The sequence below is a fragment of the Myxine glutinosa genome, chromosome 2 (genome assembly GCF_964187855.1).
Source record: "Myxine glutinosa chromosome 2, kmMyxGlut1.1, whole genome shotgun sequence".
NCBI classification, from domain to species: Eukaryota; Metazoa; Chordata; class Myxini; order Myxiniformes; family Myxinidae; genus Myxine; species Myxine glutinosa.
In genome coordinates, this window is record NC_136262.1 from 252,179,320 (window position 1) to 252,192,247 (window position 12,928).

The 12,928-nt window shown below is 43.7% G+C and overlaps 1 protein-coding gene across 1 annotated transcript in view; it reads right to left on the minus strand.

The window, feature by feature from the left end:
• Positions 1-12,928, minus strand: part of LOC137420669 (uncharacterized) — a 100,253-nt gene that overhangs the window by 31,414 nt on the left and 55,911 nt on the right. Inside the window, exons 6-9 of the mRNA XM_078772429.1 lie at positions 10,250-10,339; positions 4,682-5,029; positions 2,445-2,849; positions 11-135 (exon numbers count right to left, since the gene is read on the minus strand). Coding sequence (XP_078628555.1) covers positions 11-135; positions 2,445-2,849; positions 4,682-5,029; positions 10,250-10,276 — 905 coding nt within the window. The 5' untranslated portion in view covers positions 10,277-10,339. The remainder of the gene's footprint in view (positions 1-10; positions 136-2,444; positions 2,850-4,681; positions 5,030-10,249; positions 10,340-12,928) is intronic.

The following is a 12,928-nucleotide window of genomic DNA, read 5'->3' on the forward strand; positions in this document are numbered from 1 at the left end:
TAAAACTGACCATTCTGAAGAGGAAGAAGAAGATGCACTTGGATGCGTCAATGCCAACAGGTCCACTTGCGCTGTCTGCGTCGATTTATTTCGAAAGATGCAGATCTTAAGTTCAGCTGCATGATCACCTGCATCCTGTATGCATGGTATAGGTACATCCATGTGGTGTTATCACTCTGTGACGTCAGTGCCACCATACATCATTTACAGACACGCAAGCATGGTACATACAACTGTGTGCTATAATATTGCAAACAATACATTAGTGGATTTGGTTTTCAATTCAATAAATAGGAAGCTAATTGCTGGCTGTCCAGCCTTGTGTATCGATTGCTGCAAATAGCTATGGATGTTGGAAGATCCAGGGATCCAGGAACGTCATTGTGTGCCAGCACCCCGATTACGAATTCTAAATGTTAGGGGGGCACTGCATCACGGCGCAGCTGTGCTCCATCCAGTAATTATGTTACACCAGATGTAAATCAATGTGTTGAATTCCAACCATGGCCCTGTCATATGATTTGATGTGGACATTTTAATGGATGTCCTCAACACACAAAAAGAGTAAATAACACCGTGTTTTTCTCTTTTATAAGTTTAAACATCACGATGTCAGAACATGATTCCCACTAATCTTCAGTCAAGTTGTTTGTTTTCAGTGGAATGTACTTTGAATCACATACTAAAATACGCAATTTGGTGTCTGTCTGTCTGTCTGTCCGCAATACATTCGGTCATTAATAATCCAATCTCAACCAAACTTGATAGGAGAACTAAGGGTCACAGGACGGAGGTTATAACGATTGAACTTCCCCTCAACCCTAAGGGGATTTCCCCACTAAGGGGGTTGCTTGTTGAGGTGTATATCCGTGTTAACATAGCTTCATCGTGGCGTTTTTCCAAAGTGACTTTTAATAACAAAAGTACGTAATAACAACATAATAATAAAGGTAATAACAACACTTAGGATACAAACATAATAGTAATGTTGTTACAAAACAATATCCCCTCTCCCAAGGGGGTTTATTGCGACGAATAACAACACTAATGATAAATAGCATTTAATAAACTAGTACACCCGCTAACTACGGGAGGGGCAGAAAGGGTCATTCCTCTTTGGGGTACATAGATTACAGTCGATCTATGGTCGGGTCTCAAGAACATTGGGTGTGTGTTCATTTACCAGGTTCTTGTTGAGAGATCGCCAAGTGGTTTAAGCATTCGAGCAAACATTCCATTGAAAACCGTAGATAAGGAACGGCTGGCTTGGCAAGCACTAGCTAGCTGCTTGGTAAACGAGCACAACCCGAGCTTCTCCCTTTCAGTTTCGTGTTAAACAGAAGGAGTGAGTTTCAAAAGTATGCTACGAAAAATGCCACGTTAGCGCCAGGAAGGGTCATGTTATTAACCCAATACTTATGGGTTATATAGAGTACAGTAGATCTTCGCTCAGTTCTGTAAGTAAAACGTACCTCATGCATGTCGGGATTCCTCCGAATTTCTTCATTTAGTGTTATAAAGAGCATTAGCGACTGTTTAAAAAGCTAACCATACGTGTTTGTGGTTCATAATATTCATTACTGATGATTAATGTTCATTACTTCTGGTAGCGGCTGTTGTTCCCACAAAAACGCCACGATAAGCTATTTATATATGTCGACTCGCCGGAAAAACCCCTTGGGGAGGTGGGATATTATTGGTATTAATATTGTTTTGTAATAACATTAATATTTTACACTATTATCGTTGTTTTTGTTATTCGTAGCGGCCTTGGAAAAACGCCACGATAAAGCTAACTTAATATGGCTACACACCTCAACACGCAACCCATTGACGGCAATGGTGGGGAAAAACCCGCTCGGGGGAGAAAACCCCCTTGGGGAGAGGGGCAAATGAATGCGCTACAACCTTCATTATGTAACCCTTGGTCATCCTGTCAAGTTTGGTTGAGATTGGATAAGTAACGACGGAATGTATTGGGGTCAAAAATTCATCAGACAGACAGACACAAATGGCGTATTTTAGTATGATTAATGTTATTACAAAATGATATCAACACTAATAATATCCCACCTCCTGAAGGGCTTTTCCTCCTCGGAAAAACTCCGTGTTAACGTGTATAAAATAGCTTGTCGTGCCATTTTGAGCCTAGATCTACTGCAATCTATATACCCCAGAGAGAATAATATAACCCTTCCTGCCGCTCGCATAGGGAATGGGTGTACTGGTATACAAAAAGCAACATTACATGTTTTAGGAATGAAGGAGGTTCAGGAGAAAAGGACAAAATGATAATGGGAGTTGAAGAGGAAGGAGGGATGAGGAAAGAGCAATGAAAAGCCTGATAGTAAAAATATATTTTCTCAATCTCATAGTTTCACAAAGTTTCCAATAATAGAGCAAGCAAACCTGTTTAGTTGTTGCAAATGACAAAGTTAAAGTACCTGAGCATTTTTGCCGGATGAATATATTGAAGTCATGTGACCATCTGTGTTCTTCGTCATTGCCGATGTCCTCTCTGATGTGGCATGGCTGCCATTACGATTGGTTGATTCTGCTCCATTGCCATTGAGAAAAAATGTATGACTCTCATTATTGCTGCAAGATGAGTACAGATGGGTAGAGAGGGGTTGTTGCTCTTTCTCTTGGATTTGGGTGGTGGCTATGGTCCTAACCATCGGTGAGGCCTGTGGGCGAAACAGCTGACCAGACTGCGCAAACTTTCCCTCCCTGGTGCTGCCAATGGTGTTAGTAAGAAATGCAAGTCTACTAGTGGGCGACGGAAGGCTTTGAACCCAACCACTTCCGGCGTTACGCTGCGGGAGTGAAGACACCCCACCACTTTGAGCCTGCACAACAATTCAGATCAAACAAAAGTAATGATAAATGGTTTTACATAAAGGCCAAAATAATATCACAATGAATAATTTAATTGTATGGCACAGAATCGTTTGCTTAAAATGTATCTTTGAAGCAGAAAACCTTGAGGAAAGGTGACATCACAAATGTTTTAAAATAAACACAAAAAAAACTGATATTTGTCTTTGACGAACCACCTTTTTCACAACGACTTTTAATATGACCTCTATTGGCTTGAGGAAGCCCACTGGGAAGGCGGTGAAACATCACCCGAGACCGGATCTGCTCTTGCATGTTTATTGCTAGATTAGCAGGATAGACCAAGTTACTTTTTTAGTTGGATGTGCCTTTTTCTTTTAAAACAATGTATACTACCAACCACAACAATCTTTCATATATTTGTAGATACAATACACAGTACATACTGTATATATATACAGTCACGTGAAAAAGTAAGTACACCCCATGTAAAGTTTTGACTTTTTCAACATATTTCAACATACAGCTATTTGATCTTCATTTCAACAATATTGATAGATAAAGGTGATATAATATAACAAATATCATGAAACATTTACATTTTGTAGTCCATTGTATAATTTAAATAAACATAAATGCAAATTTCGCATGTGGAAATGAACGGAGTTAATTAACGGAGGCGTGTGGCTTCACATGTTGTTAATCGAAACGTTGAGTCATTGTTTGTTCAATTAAAGGTTGGAGATCTTACCAGGGAGTCATTTGGATTTACTCCCAACCGCAAATCTTTGCTTATATATATATCTTATTATAATAGAGCAAACGTATATGGTTCGCGATGTATGTATGTTTATATGCGACGAAAACGTCTTCTTCTTCTTCAAATAAAATTACCACCGTCTTAATTGCGTTAAGACTGCTGAGACACCTCAGACCTTTGACGACCCTTTAATTCCCCCAAGACCCCTGAAGACCCAAAATACCCTGAAGACCCCCGAAGACCCAAAAGACCCCGAAGACCCAAAACACCCCGAAGACCCAAAACACCCCGAAGACCCAAAATACCCCGAAGACCAAAAAGACCCCGGAGACCCAAAAGACCCCGAAGACCCAAAAATCCCCTGAAGACCCCGCAGACCCAAAAGACAATGAAGACCCTTAAGACCCAAAACACCTCAAAGACCCAAACTACCCTTAAAGGCCCAGAGGATCCAAAAGACCCTGAAGACCCAAATGGCCCTGAAGACCCAAAACACCATGAAGACCCAAAAGACACCGAAATGGTCAAAGATGCCTACCCCTCAGAAACGACGTGTGGTGAGGCGCGCAGAGCGCGCCGAGTCACGCTAGTGTATATAATTTCCAAATGTGATACAATTAAGAAGGAGCAGACTGAGCCTCAGGCGGCATTTTGTTTGTAGTCCACAAATGTGCTCGAGTCCTCAACTCCAGTTCCGGCCCACATCCATTTTAATATCAAATTTAGAACTTATTTTGAACAATGTGCCAAAGCATGGGATTTAGGTTGTCAGAATAAAGTTACATCATCATCAGTTGGATAATCCCACCTGAATCAATCTATAATTATCTAAGATAAATGATACTTATTGTGTGGAGATGAAGAACCAAGCAGATAATCAGTCATTAATATGGATCCCCCAATGATGATAGCGTATTTGGGCTTCTACCACCACACTTCCCCTCGACCCTTGAGAGGCCCAGGTATTTAATGTGCTTCATTGTGCATGTACTGGACAGCAGGAAGTTGTGATCGACATGTATAGAGGGAAGGTTGAAAGCAGGAATAAGAATCACAATTTTCAAACTTAGTTATTTTAAGTACCTGATGGGAAGTTGTACTGGGGATGAGCATGGTAGAAGAGCTTGATAACTGGGTCCCAATTGTTGAAGAACTTGCAGAAAACGTTGAAGCTTTCTCATAGAGATCTGAATTGTGAGGAAATGTCATGACCTTATCCAAAGGACTCATGGTAGGGCTGTTGCTTGGGCTTGTTGCGGACTTGTATAGACTCCCAACGGAGCTCGTAGTAGGACTCGAGGTGTCGCTCCAGGTTCTTCCAGCAGTGTGAATGAAACTGGTACACGGGCTGACCGGAGGGCTGGTGAAGCTTGCCGAGCTCACGCTTCTCTCCAGACTTCCCAACAGGGCTTCAGCTCTGGCCAACTCTTCCTGTGCAGACGACCAATGAACCAAATTATTTGAACTGCAAACGATCTCACGAGCATGTATGGGTCACGTTTGAAAATCGAATAACCAAAACCCCAATGAAAGATGGCGGCACACAGATGGTAGGGCAATAGGAAGCATCCAGCAAAGCCTATTAAATGATTACACATCAACTTGGTGGCAGTTTTATTGGCCCAAACAAATTGCCACTGCCAAAAGTATATGGTCTTGTTTGCTCAGTGAAGCTTTTAGCTTTTCTGCTCAATGTTGCACAGAACACCAGTTGAATTTCCTTTGCTTTTATAGGGTCATGCTCTTCATAGATTTTCTCGTTATTCCCACTGAGCAAGGGCTTTAACTCCCTGACATTGCCACAATGGGATGACCGGCTGGGTCAACGGTTCAATAACCCAAGATCACTGTCATATAATACTTAAATGACAATGCATTAGGAATATGGCGGTTACTCTACAATGTATAGCTATTGTACCGGCATAGATTGACCCACTGATATTTTAAGGTACCACGGAATCGGAATGTCTATCATCCACTATCAAATTCTGCAGACAGCACGACCAGTTTAATATACTTTTTTGTATATCAAGTCGAGGCTCGTGTAAGAGCTAATACATAGAACATATAAAAAGGGAGTGGGAGACGAGAGCGGAGAGAGAGAGAAGCACAACAACAGTGGAGAACAGGGACATCGTGAGATCTATGGAAGGGAGAGGGCTGGGGAGGGGGTGCATGGTACAAAAAAAAAAAAAAAAATTTTTTGTATGCAAGATCGAGGCTCGTGAAAGAGCCAACATTAATCACACATGTTGTCAAACCGACACATAAAACACAAAATAAGGGGAGCGGTAGACAAGATGGAGAGAGGGGGAAGGACACAAACAACATTTGAGAGCAGGGACATCGAGAGAACTGTGGGAGGCAGAGGGCTTGGGGGGAGGTGGGAGAGGTATAAAACATACGGACAATGCAAGGACTTCCAGGAAAGAAGTTGAAATTTCAAGAAAGTGTATCTGGGGTGAATTAGCAGGCGTAGAAAAGATCAAGGTTTTGGATGGGGGTAGATAAGAGATGGTGGTGAACAGCTGTTTTAAAGACCTGGGGGGAGGAGTGGGATTGAAGGGAGTAGGGGAGGTTGTTCCAGAGGCGAGAGAAAAGGGAAATGAAAGAGTGAAGGTGAGCAGAGAGCCTAGACTTTGGCAGTTTAACCATAAGAGGGTTGCTGGCAGATCGTATGCGACCTGTAGGAATATTTGGGGGACAGAGCACAGAGAGAGCTGGGGAAGCAAGGCCGGAGAGGAGTCGGAAGAAGGCAGAAAGACCACCAACCTGCCTGGAGTGAGTGAGTGAAAGGCCCTCGGAAATAGCTTCATCGCAGGAGATTCCAATGATTCTGAAAGCATTGGTTTCAACAGCGTGAAGCCGAGCTAGGTGTGAGGCAGGAGCACCGGCCCAGAGGGGGGAATAGTATTCCATTGAGCTGCGGATGAAAGCCGTGTATGTGGTGAGGAGCTCAGGTGTGCCAAGGAAGGACTTCGCACGGCGGAGCGCGCCCAGTCGACGACTGGCTTTGAGGCCAGTTTGGAAATGTGGTTTTCCCAAGAAAGATCATGACAGATAGTGAGACCCAAAAGCTTGAGCGACAGAACTTCTTGGAGAAGATTGTTGAGAAAGTAGATGGGAGGGTTTTCCAGTCGGTCTTTTCGGTGAGACATAGTAAGAGTGTGAGATTTGTCAGGATTGAAAGACATGTTCCACTTGTTTGACCAGTCTGTGATTTTGTCCAGGACTGCAGAGAGTGAGGAGGTTGCAGACTGCCGATCTGAGGGATGAGGAATGGAGCGGCAGACAGTGGAGTCATCAGCAAATAGATAGAGAAGATTTTCCAGAGTGTCGGAGAGATCATTGATGAAGACCAGAAAAAGCACAGGGCCCAGAACACTGCCTTGAGGAACTCCAGCCAGAACAGGAAGGGGAGATGAAAGAAATCCATTCAGGGCAACACGTTCACTATGACCAGAGAGGAAGTCGGCAAGCCAAGCGTGGAGATTTCCATGGATACCATAGGAGGAGAGTTTGGTGAGCAGAGCTGGGTGCCAGACCGTATCAATGGCACGTGATATGTCAAGGGAGACAGCTCTGATTTCCTGTTTGGTATTGAGGACCTCCATCCATTGTTGAGACAGCAGAAGCAACATGTCCAGAGTAGAATGACCTGGTCTGAATCCAAATTGATGATCGGAGATCAAGCCATTGGAGAAGAGGAAGGATTTGATATCCGAAGCAATGATGGATTCCATGACTTTGCTGATAATTGGGAGCAGGCTGATGGGTCTGTAGATGCAAGGATCTGTTTTTGCACATTTTTTGTGTAAAGCGGTAATGTTTGCTGATTTCCAAGATGCTGGCAGATGACCTTGAGCAAAAGAGAGGGTGAAAAGAACAGAGAGAGGGTGAGATAGAGTGGAAGAGCAGGATTTTAGGACCCGTGGGCTGATGCCGTCTGGTCCAGTTGCAGAATCAGAGTCGAGGTTTGACAAAACCATCTCCACCTTGTCAGGAGAGAAGGACACAGAGTCCAGGAGCAGTTGGGTTTGAGTGGGTAAGGTGGGAACAGAGAGAGATGGGTTAGGGACACAAGATTTTGAGGCAAACACAGAGTTGAGGCATTCGGCTTTGTCATGTGCGGTGTCAACTGTGTAGCCATTTGAGGTAAGGGAGGGGATGGAGGGGGAACAAACACCAGAAACGGATTTGACCAGATGCCACCAGGATTTGGAGGAAGGAGACAGGTTTGAGAGTTCATTCTTGAGTGTGGAGAGGTAGTGCTTCCTGGCACTCCTGAGGGTAGAAACACACTTGTTCCGAGCTTGGTGGAAGGAACTGAGATTGCCTTCAGTTGGATTTGCCTTCCAGGAGGCAAAGGCAAGTTGTTTCAGGACAACTGCCTCACCACAAGATTCAGTGTACCATGGACGGGAGTAAGGGTAAGACAACTGAAGATGAGATGGGATAGATCTGTGCATGAGAGAGAGCAGTTTGTTTTGGAAGAATTCCCAGGAAGAATTGATGTCAAAGGCAGTAGAGATGGGGACCAGTCCAGATGATTGATGGCTGCTTGCAGACCATGCCAGTCAGCCTGAGTGAAATGCCAGACTTGTCGGCGCTGAGGAGGCTCTCTGAGAATGGTCAGAGAGATGTCCACTTCAACAAGCACATGATCAGAAGAACCGATTGGAGCAGAAGAAGAGCAGCAGACATTTGCAGGGAAGTTTGTCATAACCAAGTCTAGAAGAGAAGATACTCCATTGACTGAGATCCAGGTCGGGAAATTGACAGATTGTGTCAGTCCCAATGAGTTGCAGAAATCCTTTGCTGAGATGCCATGGCTGGTGAGAGAGGAACCCACACCCAGCCAGCTGGCATGATGACAGTTTAAGTCGCCACATATGAGGAAGAGAGCGTTTGGAGGAGTTGATCGAAGTTGGTCCATGTTGTCAGACAGCGAAATGTAAATGGAGTCATCGCTGTTTGGGGGACGGTGCATAACACATATGAACAAAAGGTGGGAGCGGAGAGGAAGCCGTAGCCAGGGGTACTCCTGGGGGGTCGGGTGGAGAGAAGGCAGTGCAAGGAGAGTGAGGAAGAGAGTTTTTGATAAAGACAGCAACCCCACCACCAGGACGAGGCTCACCTCTGTCATACCGGAGGAGGGAGTAACCAGGAAGAGATATTAAGGAATCAGAGACATCTTGAAGGACGAAAGTTTCTGTTAAGCAGATCAAGTCTGGATTGTCAGAAGCAACCGGAATGGAGAGATCAATCAGGTTTGAGCGAAGGCCCCGGATGTTTGAGGTCCATACCGTTAAGGAGGAGAGAGGGGGAGCATCGGGTGCAGGACAGGGGAGGGCAGGGGTAGGGTCAGATGAAGGATTAGGGGGGGGGGGAGGTAGGGAGAGCAGTTGATCGTGTGTCAGAGATTACAGAAGAGTTACAAGAAAGGGAAGGATGAGGAGGACGAAAGGTTTGATGGTGATGGGATGAGGCACAGTGAGGGATTGTTTTAGGGGGGAGGGGGGGCAGAGGAAAGTAGAAGGTTGGGGGACTTGGAGGTATGAGATAGAAGGGAGACGAAGTGGCGAGGAGGCAGCATTGAGGAGGGGGGAAGGGGGGAGAATTGGAGAGGGATGGTAGGGGGGGGGGAGATTTGAAGGGAAGGGGTTGGGGGGGAGTTTTGAAGGGGAGGGGTGAGGGGGAGTTCAGGAGGGGAGGGGCAAGGGGGGAAATTTGGAGGGGAGGGGCAAGGGGGGAGTTTAGAAAGTGGATGACTTATGTAAGACGAACATTTATAACAAATTGGGTTTATTGTAATTTTCAAGTTGGCGATCCGTTTAAGAACGATGGAGGAGGGGTGGAATGAATGTGAATTTAGAGCATGTAGTGAGGAAGAATTATTGATTTTTTTTGAAGTGGAATGAGTTGAAGAGGAAATTGAAAAGAGCCTTTTAAATCGGAAGAAAACAGCATGTTGTAATATACCACTGAATAAAACACTGTAGGGGAAGTTTAACCATATTTAAACAGAACTGTGAAGAACAATCTTATATTCACAAAAATACCAACGGGGAGAGGGCCAAGAGGGACAACCACGAGTCTCGTGAACAGGGCAAAAGGTGGAAGGAAAGGAGATAATGGGGGCGGGGCGAGACAGCGCACGTGGAAAGAAGCAAATGGACACGACTCGGACTTTCAGGAAAGAAAACAGAAATTGACAGAGGTAGATTTTAGGGGATTAACGGGGGTAGAAAAGATCAAGGTTTTGGATGGAGGAAGATAAGAGATGGTGGTGGACAGTTGTTTTGAAGACCTGGGGGGAGGAGTGGGAGTACTAACTTTTGTGATTTGTAAACAATTGACCAATTTTCCAACTATCCTGATCATCAATTGGGCTCCATTAATTCTTCATCAAGGTTTCAACCCTTTCTTCCCAGAATCTCTCCAAACTGCTCCGCAATAGCAGATCCAGATCCTCAGCTGTATCTAAACAGTCAGTCAATCTGGCAGTGCAATCTCACTTTTTAACTAGATATTCATAATTTATAGCTTTCGCCTAAAGATCTTTAACTTCCTGGCTTTCACACACATAAAATAAGAACACCGTTTTAACTGTTTCCTAATTTTTAAAGAAAACCATCAATGTGAACTCACCTTGATCGCATCAATGTTGGTTTTCATTTTCAGGCCTGGTGCTTTTTTTACGATAGAGTCAGATTTACCATCTCCAGTGAATGAGTTTGGCTGTGGAAACAAATTACCAACAATAACAATGTTATCACAGCTTTTTGGCAAATACATTCAAGGTGAACATGAAGGCATTACATTGGGGGTTGGATAAATAGATATGAATATATCCATCAATAAGACTGACTACAATTACATAGTTATGCGTTGTCTTCACTCAAGTCATGTGTGTGTGTGTGTGTGTGTGTGTGTGTGTGTGTGTGTGTGTGTGTGTATATATATACATATATATATATATATATATATATATATAAGTTACTATGCGATTTCATACCATCAGTGGTGAACCGCCATTAAGGTATCCGATCCAGTTATGCTGTACCTTAATGGGAGCGATAAGTACCATCTGCCACATGGCACATTATCTCTGGCATCCACTCATTATATGGAATTGCCTGGATGCAGCCGGAAGCAACCAATCCAAATATATCTTCAGTTCTCCAGCTTTCAATGAGCGCACGTAATGACATCACTGCCATGTACATACGCTCTGCCTGTCAAGCTCTCAAGAGAACCCTCCGACAGAGCAGAATTTTGATCTTAATTCAGATACTGTCATAAGTGTATGTAAAACTCACAGTTACCGACCTGGTTTCACCCTTTTGGGTCTCATCAGGGCAACGCAGTGAGTCCTGCATACACTTATGACTCTGAAAACCTTTCGTTATATATATACCAGTTACTATGCGATTTCATACCATCAGTGGTGAACCGCCATTAAGGTATCCCATCCATCTATGCTGTACCTTAATGGGAGCGATAAGTACCATCTGCCACATGGCACATTATCTCTGGTATTCACTCATTATATGGAATCGCCTGGATGCAGCCGGGAGCAACCAATCCAAATATATCTTCAGTTCTCCAGCTTTCAATGAGCGCATGTAATGACGTCACTGCCATGTACATACGCTCTGCCTGTGGATTGGTTGCTCCCGGCTGCATCCAGGCAATTCCATATAATGAGTGGATACCAGAGATAATGTGCCATGTGGCAGATGGTACTTATCGCTCCCATTAAGGTACAGCATAGCTGGATGGGATACCTTAATGGCGGTTCACCACTGATGGTATGAAATCGCAGAGTAACTGGTATATAACCGAAAAGTTTTCAGAGTCATAAGTGTATGCAGGACTCACTGCGTTGCCCTGATGAGCCCCAAAAGGGCGAAACCAGGTCGGTAACTGAGTTTTACATACACTTATGACAGTATCTGAATTAAGATCAAAATTCTGCTGGCGGAGAGTTCTCTTGAGAGCTTGACAGGCAGAGCGTATGTACATGGCAGTGACGTCATTACGTGCGCTCATTGAAAGCTGGAGAACTGAAGATATATTTGGATATATATATATATATATATATATATATATATATATATATATATATATATATACACATACATACATACACACACACACAGTGCCTTCAGAAAGTATTCACACCCCTTGACTTTTTTCACATTTTGTTTTTGCAGCCTGAATTTAAAATGAATTCATTTGAGATTTTTTTTAGTCACTGATCTATATATAATACCCCAATTGTCAAAGTGTATTATTTTTTATTTTTTTTAGAAACTTCTACAAGACAATTAAAATTGCAAAGCTGAAATGTTTGAGTCAATAAGTATTCTCCAAATTGAGCTCAGGTGCATCCAATATCCTTTGATCATCCTTGAGATGTTTCTACAACTTTATTGGAGTCCACCTGTGGCCAATTCAATTGATTGGACATGATTTAGAAAGAAACACACCTATCTATATAAGGTATCACAGTTGACAGTGCATGTCAGAGCAAAAACTCCACCACGAAGTCCAAGAAACTGTCCATATAGTAGAACTCCGAGATAGAATTGTGAGGAGGTATGGAAAGGGTACAAAACAATTTAGAGTGTTGAAAGTTCCCAAGAGCACAGTGAGCTCCATCATTAGGAAATAGAACAAATATGGCACTACCCAGACTCTTCCTAGAGCTGGCTGTCTAAACAAACTGAGCAACGGGGCATGAAGGACCTTGGTCAGGGAGGTGACGATGAACCCAATAACCACTCTGATATAACTACAGAGTTTCTGGGCTGAGATGGGAGAACCCGCCGGAAGGACACCAGTCTCTGCAACCCTTCACAAATCTAGACCTTATGGGAGTGAGGCCAGACGGAAGCCGCTCCTGAGAAAAAGGCACATGACAGCATGCCTGGACTTTGCAAAAATGCACGTGAAAGACTCAAGAGTATGAGGCAAAAGATTCTGTGTTCCGATGAGACTAAATTGAACTATTTGGCCTGAATGCAAAGCGCTATGTCTGGCAGAAACCGAACACATCCCATCACCCATTTAACACCATCCCTCCTGTGAAGCATGGTCGTGGCAGCATCATGCTATGGGGATGCTTTTCAGCACCAGTGACTGGGAGACTTGTAAGAGGGAGCAATGAATGGAGCCAAATGCAGTCACATCTTGAGGAGAAGCTGCTTCAGAGTGCAAAATACCTAACACTGCAACAACGATTTATGTTCTAACAGGACAATGACCCCAAGTATACAGCCAAAGCAACACGGGAATGGCTTCAGAACATGAATGTGAAAGTCC